The sequence below is a fragment of the Perissodus microlepis genome, chromosome 18 (genome assembly GCF_051167445.1).
Source record: "Perissodus microlepis isolate ML-2025 ecotype Zambia chromosome 18, ASM5116744v1, whole genome shotgun sequence".
Lineage (NCBI taxonomy): Eukaryota > Metazoa > Chordata > Actinopteri > Cichliformes > Cichlidae > Perissodus > Perissodus microlepis.
This window is the reverse complement of record NC_140478.1, coordinates 13360682-13378925: the sequence shown is the minus strand read 5'-3', so window position 1 is coordinate 13378925 and position 18244 is coordinate 13360682. Positions and strand designations below refer to the sequence as shown.

The following is an 18244-nucleotide window of genomic DNA, read 5'->3' as shown; positions in this document are numbered from 1 at the left end:
TAATACGCGCCATTTCACAGAAAGCCCCTTCGAGGGGGGCTTTTTGCTGCCCCGTTAACTAGTTAAAAATATAACGGTTTTATTTTATATTTTACTTTTTAAAATATGACCTAAAAATGTGAATTATTGACATTATTTGCTGTTTAATCGTTCCAGTGCCGTTTAACCTGGTGCAAACATAATATGTCTTAAAAAGGCCCATTTGTTACATCTTATTTATGCGACAAACTGGTGTTGGGACCCCCTATTGAGAGAAAGTTCGCAATGAGTTCCAAGTCTCGACGTCGGGCTCCCTCCAAGTCCAGAAGTCGGAGCCGAGATCGGCCGAACAAGTCAAGAGGAAACAAGTCTAGATCCCCAGATGAGAGGAGAGACCACAGTCGGTCTGCCGACGGGAAAACGGCCGCTCGTGGTAGGGGAAGATCCTGCAGTCGGGACTCCAGCGATGGCTCTCCGGCCCGACGTCGGCCTCAGCCCAGGGGCCGCTCTGGTTCCAGCAGCGGCTCGGAGAGCGACCGGAGGCGAGAGACTCAGAGTAAGATGAACAGGTCGAAGGGTCGGTCATCAAGGTAATCGCTTTGCGAAGCGGAGTTGGCTGCTTACTTGGGATTTTATATATTATGATGGTAGTAGCAGGCCTCATTTGAACACATCGAGTGACTCCGTAAACGTAACGTTTTTCTGTCCGAATTGCGACAGCGAAAGGACATCAACAAAAACTATTCTTTTTGGGGGGAATTCCAGGAATCAGCATGCATCTATGCTTTTGCTTAGGCGCTAAATATAATTTGATGTTGACTTGCAGAACTGAGCAAGGCCTTACATTTAAAAAAGGAAGAAAAAAAGATGTGTCTGTTGTTTTATTATTTGAAGAATTCATACCACCAGTGCGTGTGGCGCAGTATTGCTTACTAGAAGGCAACATGCCTGTGAGACCTTCGTAGATATTCTGTCTATCCATCAATCAATCATCCGAAGGTTGTAGTGGCAGCAGGCTAAGCAGGGTATTCCAGACACCCTTCTCCCAAGCAACACTTTCCAGTCCTTGCTGGGAGATACTGAGGCATTTCCAGGCAAAGTGAGATGTATAATCTCTTCAGTGGGTTCTGGGTCTAGCTCGGGGTCCCCTCCCCAAGGAGAAGGCATCTTATTAGAACACCAGGGTTTTTTTTCTCCCCAATATCAGCTTTTTAAAAATGTATTGCCGGAATTAAATTTAAATTAACCCTTCTTTTTTGAAAAGCAAATTACATTTCTGAATTGAATCTTTTGTTGTTCTGTATGGTTTTTGATTGGATGTAGGTAGGGTTTAAATCATTGTACAGCATAAGGTTTGTTGTCACTGCATAAAATATACATAAAAGAGATGTGTGCACTAGGGCTGCCACAAACGATTATTTTGATAGTCGACTAGTCACCGATTATTTTTGCGATTAGTCGACTAATCAGATCATCATCCATTGGACGTAAAACGTACAGCTTATTGCACCAGCAGCATCTGCTCTTATATAACTATCATTAGCTTACAGCTTTAAGTGTTTAAGGTATGTGCTAACTAAAAATAAAGACAAGATGATAGTTTATTAAATTTTAATGAAATCTGCAGATTGTTTCGGTGAAGTTTAATAAACTCCTTGCTATCTAAAATATAACAGGACACCGGAGTAAATTCTCGAGCATCTCACACTTCTGATAATCAGCTGTCTGCTTGACGTTTATTCAGCTGTGTAAAAACTTTAATCTCAGCCAAACCGATTTACTCAGGAACAAATAAAATACTGAAAAAAGCCAAACAATAACATTTTTAAGTTATCTAAGTGACTTATATATTGTGTTTAACCTGAGTAGCGAAAGACGGCGGTGGGTTTGAAAACGATTTGCCGGGAGTCCGGTGCTCTCACGGCTCTGGTGAGCCGTGCCCCCGGCGAGCTATCGAGCTAGTGGGTAACAGACGTCTCCGAAAACGTCGGAGCGCTTTTGAAAATATGTGGTGTCTTGATAAACTGAGCAGATATTTGAGGTTTACACAGCTACATTCTCGCCTGAAAATATGTTAAACGTTTATTTTGTGACCCAGAAAGAATAATAAGAGTAACATTAAAACTAACTAGCTGCCGCCATTGTTGGAAACTGAGCTGGGCTGCGCTATGAATTCTGGGACAGAGCTTCTTCTTCTTCTTCGGGGTTTAACGGCAGCTGGCATCCTTGTACATGCAGTGCTGCCATCTTCTGTTTCAGTCCGTTATTACACTCTTAAATCCTACTACTTATTCCTGCGTCTTTTGTGATCTTACAAAGCTTCAAACGACGCTTCGACTATTAAATCAGTCGTCGACGATTTTGATAGTCGACGTAATCGTGACTAGTCGACTAATCGTGGCAGCCCTAGTGTGCACAGTATATTGCTGTATCGATGTTTGTCCCATCCTTGGTTGAGTGCCAGGCTGCTGCACAGTAATCCAATCAACTGATAGCGATGCTGATGTTCAGTGACGTTAGTGTTAGTCTTTATGTGAATGAAAAGACCTTCTGTAGATATAATCCCTATATCAACTTGTTATGGTAACTCCATTGCATGTAATAATAATAATAATAATAATAATAATAAAAAATAGGTTTTTAACTGTATTCAACGGGACCTTACTTTCAGAGTTTCCTGTTATGTGGTTCTTCTGTAGTTAATATTGTATTCCTGCAGTTACTGTATTAAATCACACTTTCTGTCTCAGTCCTGATTCAGATAATACAAAAATGAGAAGGAGGAGAAAGGAACAGGAGAGTCATAGAACAACATCCCGAGAGAGGAGAAAGGGAAGATCCCAGTCCAGTTCTGACTCCCATGATGGAAGCGGCGACAGAGAAAGGAGAAGAAGAAGGAGTCCTGAGAGAGGGAGTCCACCAAGAGACAGACAGAGGAGGGAGTGGGACAGAGAGAAAGAGAGGCACAAGAACAGCGGCAGAGACAGCGACAAAAGTCGAGAGCGAAGGAAGAAAAGTGAAGACAGGGAGCGCGGGAGGAGTAAGAGAAGCCAAGAGAAGTCTGACCGGGGCAGAGGCAAGCAGCGCTTCAGTTCGAGTGAGTCATCTGAGAGCTCAGAGTCTGATTGCGAGAGAGGCGCACTCAAGGAAAAGGAGGAGAGGAAAAAACAGAAGGAGATGATGAAAGCTCTTGAGACACCAGAGGAGAAGAGGGCCAGAAGGTTGGCAAAGAAGGAAGCAAAGGAGAAGAAAAGGAGAGAGAAGATGGGCTGGAGTGAGGAGTACCTGGGATACACCAATGCAGACAATCCTTTTGGGGACAACAACTTATTGGGGACATTTAAATGGCAAAAGGTGAGTTCCTGACTGCAAAAGTTTGGATATTTGCCTGTCATAACCTGCCTTTGAGACCTTGTATCCCATCCACGGTTCTTTTTGCTTCCTCAGGCGTTAGATAAGAAAGGTATCGGTCATCTCGGAGAGAAAGAGCTCAAAGAAAGGAACAAATGTATTCAGGAGGAGAACCGTAGAGAGCTGCAGAAGGTAAGAACTGTGGGATAAAAATCTTCCACATTAGTGCTCACACAGTGCCTGACTTTTTATACAAAAGCTTAAAAAAGGGATCGAATTTCAGTTCCCAGGCAAAACATGGAGGATCAGTTTTAAGTTTAGAGATTGGGAGCGACATATTTATACACCAACTTTATGTTGATGTAGGTGAAGCAGCTGCGTCTGGAGCGGGAGCGAGAGAAGGCCATGAGAGAGCAGGAGTTGGAAATGCTGCAGAGAGAGAAAGAGGCAGAATATTTCAAGACCTGGGCTGAACAGGAAGACAACTTCCATCTGCATCAGGCCAAACTAAGGTTAGTGTGGCTCTTACTCCACTATGATTGGATCAGTTTGTTTAAACCTCCACCTTCTACATCTATTTATCTAATTAACCCTGCTTCACACCCTTGTTCTTTGTCTCTGCAGGTCTAAGATTAGAATCCGTGACGGCCGCGCGAAGCCGATCGACCTTTTGGCGAAGTACATCAGTGCAGAAGATGATGATTTGGCAGTGGAAATGCACGAACCATACACGTTCCTCAATGGGCTCACGGTCACTGACATGGACGACTTGCTAGAGGACATAAAGGTTTGTAGATGTGCTTAAATAAAGTGTAAAAGTTCTGTTTATGAAAGGACCGATTTTAATACAGTGTTTCATAATATGCCCATAGAGATACAATATTAAAAACCCAGCTCAATTTGTAGTGTCAAGTTTAGACTGTATGTAAAACATAACATCACTCACTGCGTTATGAGCTACTGCTATGAAATCTCATGTTATAGTACTGTGCAAAATTCTTAAACTATCCCGTTTCTTTATATTTTGCTTCCTGATGTTAGATGTTATTGACATTTTTTAAGTGCTCTTGAGCAATAGTTCTCCTGGCTTCCTGAAGGCCTTTCAGTGCTCTTCTTTGATCACTGGCACCTATTTTGCTTATTTTCAGTCCAGTCCTTGTACCTGACCTTTCTCAGAGGAATCTTTGTTTGTTAAGCCACCATGAATCATTCGAGCATAAAAAGAGACCTTACCTTACGCAAGGGATGGATCTGTGCCATGTTTATCATCGACAGACAACTTGGCAAATAACCAATTTGAAATTGAATCTTCAGGCACTTTGTTACTCCACAGCACATTTCTTTACTTCAGTCAAGAACTGTCTCAGTGGAAGGGTGGCAGGAAGGAAGGGAGGAAGGGAAACAGGGAGGAGCGGGTTAGGTATAGCAAATTACACAAGAGCTGGACTGAATCTGTTCAAAAGATCTTGTAAAGTAATGAATCCAAATTTGAAGTTTTTCATTCAAATTGTCATTAACATGTACAGAGGAGGTCTAAAACTCAGTGTCCACAACATTCTGTAAAACATGGTGGGCTCTCTGTCATAGTTTGGGGCTGCTTTTCAACCAGTGGTGTTGGACAGGAAGTCAGAATTGACTGAATTATCAACACAGGAAATGAAAATGCTGGAAGGCATCTGATTGGCAACGGCTTCATGACAGTGATCCCGAACACACTATCAATTGGCCTTCCCAGTTTAACATTATTGAAGCAGTGTGGGATCATCTTCATAGAGAATTGAACAAAAGGCAGCAAATATCCAAAGAAGGACTTTGAATTTCCTTCAGGAAGCCTCGAGAACTATTCCTGAAGACTACTTATTACAAGTCTTATTATTATGTATTACAAAAAAGCTGTCTAAGAGAGTTGGTCATACAAAATACTGACTTTCAAGCTTGTTGGAATTGTATATTTTTTGCCTTTTATATACTGTATTTCTATGTACGTTTGCACCAATCTTCCATTTCTAATAATGTCATTAATGATATAAAGATAAGGGGTGGCTCAAGACTTCTGCACAGCACTGTAGATAGTGTTAAGTCCTAACATAAATATTGACTTTTACTTTGTAAAATACCTGAGCACAGATTAGTGTAAGTATCCACACAGCAGATGGTGTTAATTGGTAATTGCTTTAAAATTCTCCATTTGTCAGAATCACTTCAAACATGGTGGCGAGGTCCAATTCAGGGACTCAGATTAGCAGACCTCATGCTTAGCAGGCTACCACCTAGTATGGCCACCTAGGAAGCGACCAACTCTCACACTTCAAGTCTTAATAATATAAATGTCACAGAATAAAGGTGCTATTAGGAGGCAAATCAGCTGTAGGTTGTTTAGTGTAAATCTATATTTATGTTTTAACACATATTTACCGTAAACATGTCAAAAGATGCATGTTAACATGTACTGATCTTAAAGTGCAGCATAATTAAAACATTACTGCATGCGCAATGTTCTGGTAGGTGTACATGGAGTTGGAACAGGGCAAGAACGTGGACTTCTGGAGAGACATGACCACCATCACTGAGGATGAGATCAGCAAACTGAGAAAACTGGAGGCCTCTGGAAAAGGGCCTGGTAGGACACCCTTCACATTGTCCCTCTCTAATGGCTTTTCTCCTGATATGATTCTCTTTTTTTAATTACTGTAATTAAAGTGGAACTCCGACTTGCGAATACCCTGTTTCACAAAAAATTCAAGCTACGAAGGCACTGAACGGCAATATTTTTGCCCGTGTTACGGCAAAACGGTCGCGTAATGAAATTCGCTAGCTCTGATTGGCTGAGCCTACAAACCCCACGATGCCTTCTGAATCATGTGACAACCCCTTGGCTTCCGTACTTGCGCTTCGCTGTTCCACTTGAACGACACAGCAATTAGCCTATAGCCTGTCGTTCATCCAAAATGAGGCCTGCAAGTGATGCGAGTGAAAAGAGGAAGTGTAAAGTGCTCTCGATGAAAACAAAGAGAGAAATTATTGATAAATATGAGCAAGGTATGAAACTTAGTGCTATTGCACGTGAGTATGGCCAAAATCCTTCGACCATAGGAACAATTCTAAAAACAAAAAGAAGTCATCAAAGCAGGTAAACCTTCAATGGGCACCACCATCATGTCCAAAAGGAGGACCTCCATACACGACGAGATGGAAAGTCTTCTCCTTGTTTGGATTAAAGACAAGGGAAAGATTGGTGATACCCTCACAGAGACGATCATTTGCGAGAAGGCGTCTTCAATTTATAATGATTTAGTAAGTAAGGCAGCTTCCAATGAGCCAACGGCATCAAGGTCTTCGCAGGAGGCACCCCCAACCTCCCCAGAGTTAAGTGCATCGCATCGGTGGTTTGATCGGTTCAAGAAGAGGACTGGCATCCACTCCGTTGTGCATCATGGCGAGGCATCAAGTTCCGATCACAAGGCCGCCGAAGAATTTGTTAAAAAATTTGAGGAGCTTATAAATCAAGAAGGCTACATCCCCCAGCAGGTATTCAACTGTGACGAGACCGGCCTCTTCTGGAAAAAAATGCAGCCGCGTACGTATATCATCGCGGAGGAAATAATGATGCCAGGCCACAAGCCCATGAAGGACCGTCTTACCCTCGCCCTGTGTGCTAATGCCAGTGGGGACTGTAAGGTCAAGCCACTCCTAGTGTGCCACTCCTAGTGTACCACTCAGAAAATCCGTGTGCCTTCAAGAAACACAAAATTTTAAAGGAGAGGCTCGAGGTTATGTGGAGGTCCAACCCCAAGGCCTGGATGACTTGACAGTTCTTTGTCGAATGGGTCAACTTGGTCTTTGGCCCTGCTGTGAAGAAGTTCCTTAAGGGGGATGATCTCCCCATGATCGCCCCCGCCCACCCCTCTGGCCTCGAGGACGACATCCTGGAGTTCTCGTTCATCAAGGTTCTCTTCCTCCATCCCAACACAACCCCTTTCCTCCAGCCCATGGACCAGCAAGTGATCTCTAATTTTACGAAACTGTACACGAAACACATGTTCAAACGGTGTTCCGACATAACAGAGAGTACGCAGCTCACCCTCAGGGAGTTTTGGAAAAGTCATTTCGACATCGTTGCATGCCTCAAGTTGATTTCTTTGGCATGGCGGGAGGTGAGCCGTCGAACGCTGAATTCTGCCTGGAGGAAGCTGTGGCCTGATGCTGTTGCCCTTCGAGATTTTGAAGGCTTTGAGGGAGAGGAGGGGGAACCTCAACCTGATGTCGAGGTTGAGGAGATCGTAAATCTTGGCACCGCCCTGGGACTGGAGGTTGACGAGGAGGATATAAACGGCCTTGTGCATGAACATCAAGAGGAGCTGTCAACGGCAGAGCTGCAAGAGTTAGAGGCGATGCAGCACTCATCAATACAGCAACAATTCAGTGAGGAGGAGGAGGAGGCCGTCATACCATCGGACGATATCAAGTGCATTCTCTGCACTTTTCAGAGGGTGGCCGATTTGTCGAAAAAAAATCACCCTGAAAAGAACTTTACCGCTCGGGCTATTGAGCATTTTGGTGACGTCTGACTCGCCCACTTCAGATCCATTTTGAAAAGTAGACAGAAACAGATGTCATTGGATAGATTTTTCACAAAGAGGCCGGCAACAAGTCAACCTTCAGGTGAAAGTGTGCCTTAGAAGGCGAAAAGCGATGAAAGTGGCAGAAGTGATTAGTTAAAAAACATAAAAATGCACAAAATATGCATGCATGCATGCACACAGCTGACACATATATATACACTTATTCCTCTAATTTTGATTTATTGGTAATATTTTTACCCAAATGCGATACTTCTTAAAATACAAGCAGACATTACAAAGAAAGTTGAAGTGTTAATAATTGTGTAAAAATGTCTGAATGAATACGTTGTTTTTGTTGCCTTTGTTTTTTACTTGTAGTGTTTTTAGATGGCAGGGCTGTTGGTGGATTAAAACTTTTTGTTAATAAAAATATAGTTTTCTTTGGTCTTTAACGTGCACTTCAGTGTCTGTTGCACTACCTCCCTATGTTTAAAGCCTGATTAATCTTTGAATTAAAAAAATTAAGAACTTTACACCCTAATGTTATGCCAGTTTGCCCCGTGGTGGCGCTGTATGTATGCATGCATACGTATGCTTTCTTCAGCCTCCACCACCAAGAACTTCGTCTCCAGCCAGCATCGTCTCAGTCAAAAGGCGCGATGGGTGCTTCAACTTACGAAAGACCGTCGGGAACGGATTAATTTCGTAAATCGAGGTTCCACTGTATTCATTTATCCGTTTATTTCTCAGGTGATCGTCGTGAGGGCATCAATACAGCTGTGAGCACAGATGTTCAGTCTGTGTTCAAAGGAAAGACATACAGTCAGCTGCAAGCACTGCACCAAAACATTGAGGCAAAGATTCGGGCTGGAGGATCCAATCTTGATATCGGTTATTGGGAGAGTCTGTTGCAGCAGGTCAAAGTCTACATGGCCAGAGCAAGGTATGACAATGATGTGGCAATGCCCACTGTTTTTGGCTGGCTTAATAAAGTTAAGTCCCATCTTTATGCAACTTAATATCACACTGCTGTCTTTTTTGGCCAGGGCACTCTTGTAAAAGAGATTTGTAATCTCAAGAGTCTGATTGTTTAAAACTAAATCTAACTTTTTATGCTGTAGGCTGAGAGAACGACACCAGGAGGTGTTGCGTCAGAAGTTGTTCAAACTGAAACAGGAACAGGGAGTAGAGAGTGAACCTTTGTTTCCCATCATCAAAGAGGAGCCTAGGAGTGAGGAAGATGAGTAAGTTAAAATGTACAGACCTGAGTTGCAAATTCCTCTTTGCAATATTGCAAGAGGTGCATTGTAAAATCTAAACCAACATTTCCTTATTCCAGTGAGAGAGGAGGGCAAACTAGAGAGAAAAAGAGAAACACTGAAACAGAGCCGGAGGAGGGTCCGTCCACATCTACAGCAGGAAACCAAGATGAGGAAGGTGGCGAAAAGGGTGACAAGAAGGATGGAGAGGAAAAGGATGAGGTTGTGGAGGCTGTTCTGACCGAGGAGGACCTGATCCAGCAGAGCCAAGCGGAGTATGACTCGGGTCGCTACAGCCCCACGTTGCTCATGCAGTCTGAGCTGCCGCTGGACACCCACACGATCACCCCAGAGGAAGACGCACACCGGCTGCAGTTAGCACGCAGACAGCTCCAAGTCACAGGTATGAGGTGACAGCAAAGCATCCTCACTGCAGAAATGTATAACCATGCATATTGGGAACTGTAGCCTCACTGTTTTACCACTTTCTGTCTGTCAGGTGACGCCAGCGAAAGTGCAGAGGACGCCTTTGTGCGACGAGCCAAGGAAGGCATGGGCAACGATGAGGCCCAGTTCAGCGTTGAGTTTCCGGTCACTGGGAAAATGTACCTGTGGGCAGACAAATACCGCCCCAGGAAACCACGCTTCTTCAACAGGGTCCACACAGGCTTCGAGTGGAACAAGTACAACCAGACACATTACGACTTCGACAACCCTCCCCCTAAGATAGTCCAAGGTTACAAGTTCAACATCTTCTATCCAGATTTGATCGACAAGCGATCCACGCCTCAGTACTTCCTCGAGCCCAGTCCCGACAACAAGGACTTTGGGATTTTAAGGTTCCACGCGGGCCCGCCGTACGAGGACATTGCTTTTAAGATCGTAAACAGGGAGTGGGAGTACTCGCACCGACACGGCTTTCGCTGTCAGTTCGCCAATGGGATCTTCCAGCTTTGGTTCCACTTCAAGAGGTATCGCTACAGGAGATAAATGCCACAGATCAGTACGGACCAAAGCCGCCAGTGACTGGGTTTTACACATGCTGTACAGTAAAGGTGCTTTGTTGTTTTTGTTTTAGCTGCTCTCTTAGAAAAGCAGTATTAAAGCTTCAAATCACTGTACTGATGTCTAAGAAAGCAAAACTGTAATTTAGTCAAAAAGTTACACATTAAAGATTTTTTTTCATTCTCCTTTTTACTTTTGGTCACTGGTTAATGGGTTTCATACTAACTTCACGTTAGAGATGAAACAGTAAGCATTTTAAACTTGCTGAAACAACTTAAAGAACATATAAAAATTGTTTAATTACAATAAAACAGTCTTGGTAGCTAGTGGTTACAGAATAAGTGGCTCGATTTCAATTTCTGTACATTCCCTGTTTAACAAAAAAAAAATAAAAAAAAAAAATCATCAAACCAGTCATTGCAACATATTCCAATCTGTGGTACTTAAAACAATTAGTAGGAATTTAAGCACAAACCTGCATATAAAACAAAAAGGCAGGAATTCAAGTACATCATATTTGTACCAAAAATAACTTAGTTTTATCAGTTTTGTTTATCAAAACAAGCATTTGAAATGTTTTTACATCCAAGTTTCTATGCAAATATTACCGCTGAACCCCTATTCTCATTAGTTCAGGGCAGAAATGAGACTGTTTCGGTGTCCCCCGCATTGATTTGACTCTAAAGTCTATCTTTGTTAATGTCATGCGCTTCAGCTTTGTGACTCAGTGTTGGTTGTTGTTACTGTTGCTGCTGATGACCACGGACTTTTCCTCTCTGGGTGCAGCTTGGTAGCTCACACCAGAGTGTAAAGCCTCCTGGTTCTGGCTCTCCTGAGGTTGCTCTTCACTTTTACTCTTAAAGCAACTCCAAGGCAGACACAGATGGCCTTTGTAAAAGTTCCAGGCCAAAAGGGCAAAAAAAGCAAGCCCCAAAAGAGCACATGCAACCCGCAGTCCTGTAACTGATGCACAATCAGTCTGAGCTTGGGTATCCAGTGTCCTATCACCTGAGTCTGATAGCTCAATTGTGACCAGATGCTCAATTACAGTTATGCTGTGCTTTTTAGCTCTGGAGTGCTCCACAGACAAGCAGCGGTAATGACCGGCATCGCTTAATGAAACATTCTGGATCAGAAGTCCGTCTTGTAGCTGAAGTGCAGCTGAAGGCGTCAGATCGATATTGTTCTTCTGCCACATGATTTTTCCCAAGCTGGAAAGGGGTAGACAGCTGAGCTTCAGGTCCTCACCTTCCCGGACGGACAAATTCAGAGGCTTGATAGGGTCTGAAATTTCAAGAGACGCCCATAAATGCATTTTCAGTTTGACAACTGCAACAGATCACATGCAGAAACATGCAAACTCCAGAAGATTCAGTTTCATGAATAAACTCACCAGCATCAGGGCAAAGGGAAGCATCTCCAACTTTCACACTTTGAATTATTTCACTACAAAAAAAAAAAAAAAAGCAAGTAAATGGAAAATTAGTTTGAATATACAACATCAATATCACTTGGTCCTCGTCTTTAAAGTGATGCCTACCGGTGTGATTTAGAAATGAAAACACATTTCCCCAGAGCACTGTTCCAGCCACAGTATGGGTCTCTGGCTAGAACACAGTCCATACAGGATGAGGACCTCTCACAAGTGGCCAGTGGTATCTGGGCTACTCCAGTGTCTGAGCCTGCGTAGAGCTGACCATGTACACCTTGGATCTATGACAGAAACACAGAGCACCGATGATGCGGATGTACATTGACACCAAACATATTGAACCTGTTTATTCTTTCTGAGAAGACTCTTTACAAATAACTTAAATATGTGTTTTTTCACATTCTTGATAAATCCAGTCTTGCTGAAGGATAAAAAAAAATAAAAATGTACTGGACTTCCTGAAACAATATCACTACTGAGGCATCAGCTGTGATATAAACTTTTTTAAATGAATGGTTATCTCAAATTACCGTGATATTTGACAATTTAAGAATCTTGATTGGCTGATGCGGGTGGAAGATTTGTACTTCCTCTATGATGAACATCTCTCCGTCGTAGTTCACAGCTTTCAGCACTGTGCCTTTGTCTTTTGTATAAAAACAAGAAAACATATTTACATGCATAAAGTCCAGTATGCTTACCACTGTTAAGTCATCAAAAACAGCAAAATGGACAATAAACAGGAAGTGACAGAATGATGTATTGATGCAAACCTGTGCCTATAAACATCACGGGGTACTTGTTGCCATCTGCAGCTTTCATTTGGTTTACTATGATTTGTGTGAATGTAGCTCCTCTGCGCACCAGTAGAGGTTTATCTCCTATTGGCTGGATAACCTGGTCCATGAGGGGCTTGTCCTTGACAAACTGAAGGGTTCGGTCTGGTAGATCCAAAGTTTCATGTATGCCCGCTTTACGAGCTGCATTATTTATACACTAGCAAAGGATCAACAAAAAGGAGAGAGCGGGGTGCAAAAAGGAATCAGCTTCCTGCTAGGGTTTTCTTTAAAAAAAAAAAAAAAAAATGCACAAGGGAATTTTGGGAAGACTTACAGCTCCAGGCCGAGGGACGGGCACTTCTCCGCTATACATCACCCACTTAACAAAGGAGGTTTCTACGGGGACTGGGGTCTTGTACTTCCCCTCTGCAAACACTCGGCTTATGTCTGACACGCGGTACGCACACACTGCAGACAAGTCTGATGTGTCCCTTAAATAAGCACACACACACCAAACATGCAGGAGATCTTAGCCAACTGGTGTCCTAAAGACATAAAAAAGGAAGTTAGCCTTTTCCTTCTTACACAAACATGTCCAAACTTACGACTGTGCTGTGAAGACAGTGTAAAAAATACAGCTCTTCCAATCCTTCTCGGGGTCACACCAGCGGTATGCGTCCCGGATAATGTACGGCAGCTGGGACTCCAGCACCGGACAGTCTATTCTAGCTTTCAAGAAGGTTGTCCACTTTTTCTGCAAAGTCCTTAGACCGCCAAGATCCCCCTGTGAACACAGAAATGCATAACAGGAGGAAAAATACACATAGCAACGAAACAACGGAAAGGGCTACAGAATCACAAATGGAGGAAGTGCCATTTATGTGCCATTGTCATTGGAAGCGCATGCAATGTAAAAGCTTTTATCACCTTGCAGACGCGGGCCACGCGGGACACCACCAGTTTGTTGTAGCAGTCGCACTCCACAGCGGTCTCACTAAAGAACAGGTAAACTTTGTCGTCATCTCCGCTTTCACTTTCCTTGCTCTCTGGCATCTGAGCCATGGAAACAAAGGTGGGCTCTGGCACAAGAAGAAAAGAAATCTTTAACTTTGACTCGACTAATAGGTTTAAAAAAAATTTTTTTATATCTTACCATTAAGCCAGGAGCTTTTAAACTCAGTCCGTATGTTACCAGACGAGCGCATTAGGACGGGTTCAGAGCCGAGGAAGTTCAATGACGTGGCTGAGTAAAGATCATCACCTAACGAGACCAGAGAGCAAAAGAAAATATGTTTGCTCTGCTAATCTTTTCAACAGGTTTCTTAGTGTAGTTGGCAAATTTCTACCTACCTGCCATGATTGAAGCGTATCTCTGGAAAGGATCAAATGGACACTTCCCTTGGCCATCCTCCACCTTCTTCTCAAAAGTCAATGCATCACCTGAAAAGGACTGCACCGGCAAACACCGTTTTATCTTTGGAATTATTCTGCACTTATTGGGAAGCTGATGAAAAGCCACAAAAACCATCTATTCAATCAGTTAGTGAATTTATCTCACCACGTATTTGCACTTGGGATCAAAAGCATTGGTTCCACACACATACATTCTGTCATCTCCCACCTCATGCAGGATCCTGATATAGTTCAAGCACTCCGTCTGTGAAAGGAATTCAAGAACCAGTGACTGCCTCTGCTTAATGTAAATTGACCTTTACAAAACTACAATTAACCAACCTCTGCATTTTTTCCTTTGTTTTTACAATCTGTCTTTTTTGCTGGAGTTGCTTCCCATGCAACCTAAAAAATAAAAAACACAATTTTGGTCACACTTCAAAAAAATTAATAGAAGTTCTGTTGAATAGGGTAAAGTTTGGGCCTGTCATAATAACTGATTGATGACAAACGTTATGACAAGTCCACAACTCTGACATTGCTTTCATTACTGGTCACACTACTCTGTGTGGTAGGAGAACATGTTTCTCAGGGCTAACAGGTTTTCTGCTGTACAGAACAATACTTTCAGCGTTTACATTTTTTAAAGGAAGCACAGCTGCTGTTAAGATGGTTAAACTGTGAAGATGTGGCTAAAATTGTTGCTGAACAGGAAGTGTTGCGGCTCAAATGAGATGATCTGCTTTACTATGTCTGCTAGCTTTGTTTACACTGTGTTAAGAATCAACGGTCAAATACGCCATGATATTTGCCATTTTTTGACTGTAGCTGATCATTAATAAGGTACAATCTGAGGTGAAAACAGGATAAATTCATGTGAAGGAAGAGTAATTTAAGGACAAAGTTTTAAACAGGTTTTTTTCCATCTTTGAAAAATGTGTCAAAACTCTGTGGTTATGAGACTTCCTGTTCAGCTGGTGGTTGGTAAATGGTTGTGTCTAAATGATCACATCACACACAAAAAAATATACATCAAGAATTGGACTGTGCACATTAGAAGAGTTAGATCAGTTCACACTGTTGTTGAGGAATTAAACAAATGAACCCGTGTCTTTTGTTTGCCTGAAGTTAGGCTCTCAGGAAGCACCATTTCCGGATCACAGATGGATCAATTCCAGTCCGGCCCCTACTCCCTCCTACTCTGCAACAGAGTGGGACTTTCACAGCTGTGAGGAATAAGTTCTGTCTTGTTGCCTTTTGACAACCAGCATGTATTTCAATGGATCTGTGAGCTGATTTTTACTCAGCGTTCATGGTAGATAGAGTCTGTGAATTTCTCACAGAACCACATGAAAAGGGCCAATAACATCAGTGGCTCAAGCGATGGGCGAACATTTTTAGCTTTCTTTTCTTTGATAGATGTTGAAACGGTTCTATCAGAATCAGAATCAGAAAGACTTCATTTATCCCCAAGGGGCAATTAAGATACAACAAAGCAGCATGATAAGGAAGATAAGGACATAATAAATAATAACTAATAAATACACAGAATATACAGTATGTACACAGTTTCAAAATTAAAGTGTCTGAATAGGTGAATAAATAACTGTAAGTGACTAAAAGTGGGTAAAGTGTGAGCAGTATAAAAAGAGTGTAGAGTAGTTTATGTTTATGGGTATGGGAAATGGTCTTATCGGCTATGTTGGGCACTTGCCCTGGATTGGTGAAAGAGATTGTTTTAAAAGGAATAAAGTGGGTGCTGCCTGTTAAAGAAAAACAAACAAACAAAAAATGGTGTTCTTACTGAAGCACGTTTCTGGGAGATGTTATAGAGGTCAAGTGCGTACACTTTTTCCCTAGCACCAAGCATGAGCACGCCTTTATCTTCTATCAACAGCATGGTGGAGTAGTTATAGACATCATTCTCACTAAAAAAACGAGCATTGTCCCCTAAAGGAAAAAAAAGAGACAGCAGACAAATGATTAACTCAGCAACCACCAGTGATTAAATCCCATTTCCTTTTGAGTCAATCCAAATTATATGAGCCAACACAAGCTGACGCACTGTAAGTCAAGTTACAAGTTACACAAGACAAAAGAGCAGCACTTACTGTGATAAGGCACAGATCTGCGGGGGATGCAGTTCAGTGGTAAGTTTTCCTTGGCCATCAAGGCCAGAGGCAGCAGGCAGAAGACAGTGAGGGACAGCAGCAGATTCATGGCTCCTTTTGCTCAAGCTCAGAGGAATTTTGGCTTTATTGTTTCCTCAACAGCCAGTCATAGAGCGGTAAAGGCGGCAGGGTGGCATCTATGATGTGATGTGGTCTGTGGTGTTTGAAGGGTAGCAGCCCCTTTACTGGCCCCGCTCTGCAGGCTGTCCATGGGGAGATGGATGGCACGGACCAAAGACACAAAGGCGATGGGGGCTGAAAAATACAAGGGTGTACAAGATATTAAAAACTGTTCATGAGTAAAGAAGGAAAAGTATAGAACCTTAATGGATGTACAGCAAAACACCAGGACAATAGCTGACAGGGGTAAACATTAAAGTGCATCAAAACAAAGTGTAAGAAACTTAGCCAAAAAAAAGGGAAAAAAAAGAAAGAAAAGAAAAAGTAAAGGAATCGCCAGAAAGGACAGAGTGAGCTAAAGTCAGCACCGCAGTAATTCTGTCAGTGCCATAGTGATGTTAATGCAGGGCCATGAAAAGCATTCAGCAGGGTGCAGGGATGTCAACCTCAGCTCTCCTGCAGCACCAAGCACCGAAACAATGAAAGATTCACACAGAGTGCCAAATTCTGGGCTCGATTAGAGACGAGCTCTTGCACAAAGTTGGCTGCAAGGAAGTTAGATGCAAGAGTGGTTTCACTGCACAGAGCAAGAAACTGAGGTAACCTTTAATTAGGTCGTTGTTACAAAAGGAGCATCTGTTTTCATTACTCTCACAGTAATCAAATTTGAAGTAATGGTGTGTGTGTTACCTGATGAGCCACAACATGTCAGAGAATGCACCCCGATAAGATTATTTAGCCTTGAGGGCCAATCCCAGCTTCACTCTACACCCACATGCAGGCGCACACACACACGCACATGCGCACACACTCACAGCACAGTGCCTCTCATGTTTACGTTCAACTGAATCTGAACAGTAGAACAAACCCGATAAGTGTGTGAAAATCAATGTGGAAACAAAAATCCATAAAATAAATGAGAATTTAACAGTACGCTACTTAGCTAAAATAGTTATAATAACAGTAATAAAGTACGTTACCCCGTGTAGTGAAGCTTTAACGTGAAATTCACCCTAAAGCTGTTAATAAAGTAGCTCTTGCAGATTAGCTAAGAGTGAGCAAACACTCGAATCACAAGTTAATCTCTTACCTGCGCACGGACACACCCCAATCTCCCGAGGTTTCCTCTAAGAAAAAAATAGTCCCAGCACCTGTTTACGACATATTTCACCACCGCTTCACGGACAGTTTGATAGTTTAAAAAACAAAAACAAACAAACAAGGCAAAATCAAAAACTCCCACATACCTTTCGCAAACACTCAATAAAAGTGTGAACAACTGAGACTAACGTCTAACGTACCCCAGAGGTGTCAGACGTTGGCCGTAGCCAGCAGCTTCACTGAGGTTTATTATCTGCAAGCTCGCGTCTAAAAATCACCGCAAAAAAAATTAAAAAGGAAAGGCGCTCAAGCAACGGCTCGGCAGCCCGTCAGCCTCCAGTGAGTGTTTCTAAAGACACAGCGGTGATTCGTTTCTGTCCACAGCCTCTCTCAGCGGTAATATCCCGCGGTCGGTGAAAGGATCTGAATGGCCGGGGCTCCTACTCCGGACAGCCGCGCAGGGTTTTTTTTTTAACTAGTCCCCCACACCCCTTCAGAGTGTGGCGGAAGGCGCTGACCTCCGGTCTGATTAAGTGTTCGTTATAGTACTACTACTGTCTGTAGAGGGCACAGCTGACTCCAGCTGGGCGGATCAGGTAAACCGTAAAAACACCTGGCAGCGTGTCCAAACAGGAGTGAGGAAGCAATGCAACATAGCAGGGCGGCGTGTTGTTATCTGCCCTCCACGATGGAAACGATGTATTTACATTAATGCCACCATCATCTCCCTGCATGTGCAATATTCTGGCACTATAATAATCCTGCACATGCACAGAAATATGAAAAGCGCAGAGAACTGATGCATATTTGTTATGATCTTATAGTTACATTTTATTGAGACGCCACAAATCAAGAGAAAGGTTGTAGAGAAAGGGGAGATAGAGGGTTAGCCACTTTGCTATTAAACAAAGGAGCATGTTTGACAAGGTAAACAGATAAAACTCAAACTTTAAAAAATATTCTCCTTGCTTCCAATTGAAACCAAATGTCTAGCCGTATTTCTAGCAAGACATTTCTAACCGTTTAAATGTGTAGAAACTGTCGATTACATATTAACATGTATTTCTGATAGTTGTCGAGATCGTGGAAGGAC

At 42.7% G+C, this 18244-nt stretch overlaps 2 protein-coding genes across 5 annotated transcripts; one reads left to right on the top strand and one right to left on the bottom strand.

The window, feature by feature from the left end:
* The first annotated feature begins 228 nt into the window (after nucleotides 1–228).
* Nucleotides 229–10348, top strand: cactin. Its single transcript, XM_084912581.1, has 10 exons — nucleotides 229–569; nucleotides 2730–3333; nucleotides 3427–3522; nucleotides 3697–3842; nucleotides 3955–4117; nucleotides 5836–5950; nucleotides 8643–8835; nucleotides 9014–9136; nucleotides 9232–9554; nucleotides 9651–10348. Exons 1-10 carry the CDS (start codon nucleotides 265–267, stop codon nucleotides 10139–10141), a joined length of 2559 nt encoding a protein of 852 aa, XP_084768707.1. The 5' UTR covers nucleotides 229–264; the 3' UTR covers nucleotides 10142–10348.
* Nucleotides 10349–10430: 82 nt separating this feature from the next.
* On the bottom strand, nucleotides 10431–17684 carry LOC146367472 (semaphorin-4E-like). Of its 4 annotated transcripts, none has more exons than XM_084912582.1 (16): nucleotides 17298–17684; nucleotides 17141–17177; nucleotides 15871–16185; nucleotides 15564–15709; nucleotides 14102–14164; nucleotides 13926–14024; nucleotides 13718–13817; nucleotides 13521–13628; nucleotides 13295–13446; nucleotides 12973–13151; nucleotides 12702–12858; nucleotides 12362–12584; nucleotides 12119–12234; nucleotides 11697–11869; nucleotides 11550–11602; nucleotides 10431–11440 (listed from the first exon to the last, which is right to left on the bottom strand). In XM_084912582.1, the coding sequence occupies exons 3-16, from the start codon at nucleotides 15977–15979 to the stop codon at nucleotides 10881–10883; spliced, it is 2238 nt and encodes a 745-aa protein (XP_084768708.1). In that variant the 5' UTR covers nucleotides 15980–16185; nucleotides 17141–17177; nucleotides 17298–17684; the 3' UTR covers nucleotides 10431–10880. The 4 variants fall into 4 exon arrangements, with proteins under 4 accessions (XP_084768708.1, XP_084768709.1, XP_084768710.1 ...); XM_084912583.1 differs by having other exon boundaries at nucleotides 17141–17226; nucleotides 17352–17684; XM_084912584.1 differs by having other exon boundaries at nucleotides 17352–17684.
* Between the last annotated feature and the right edge of the window lie 560 nt (nucleotides 17685–18244).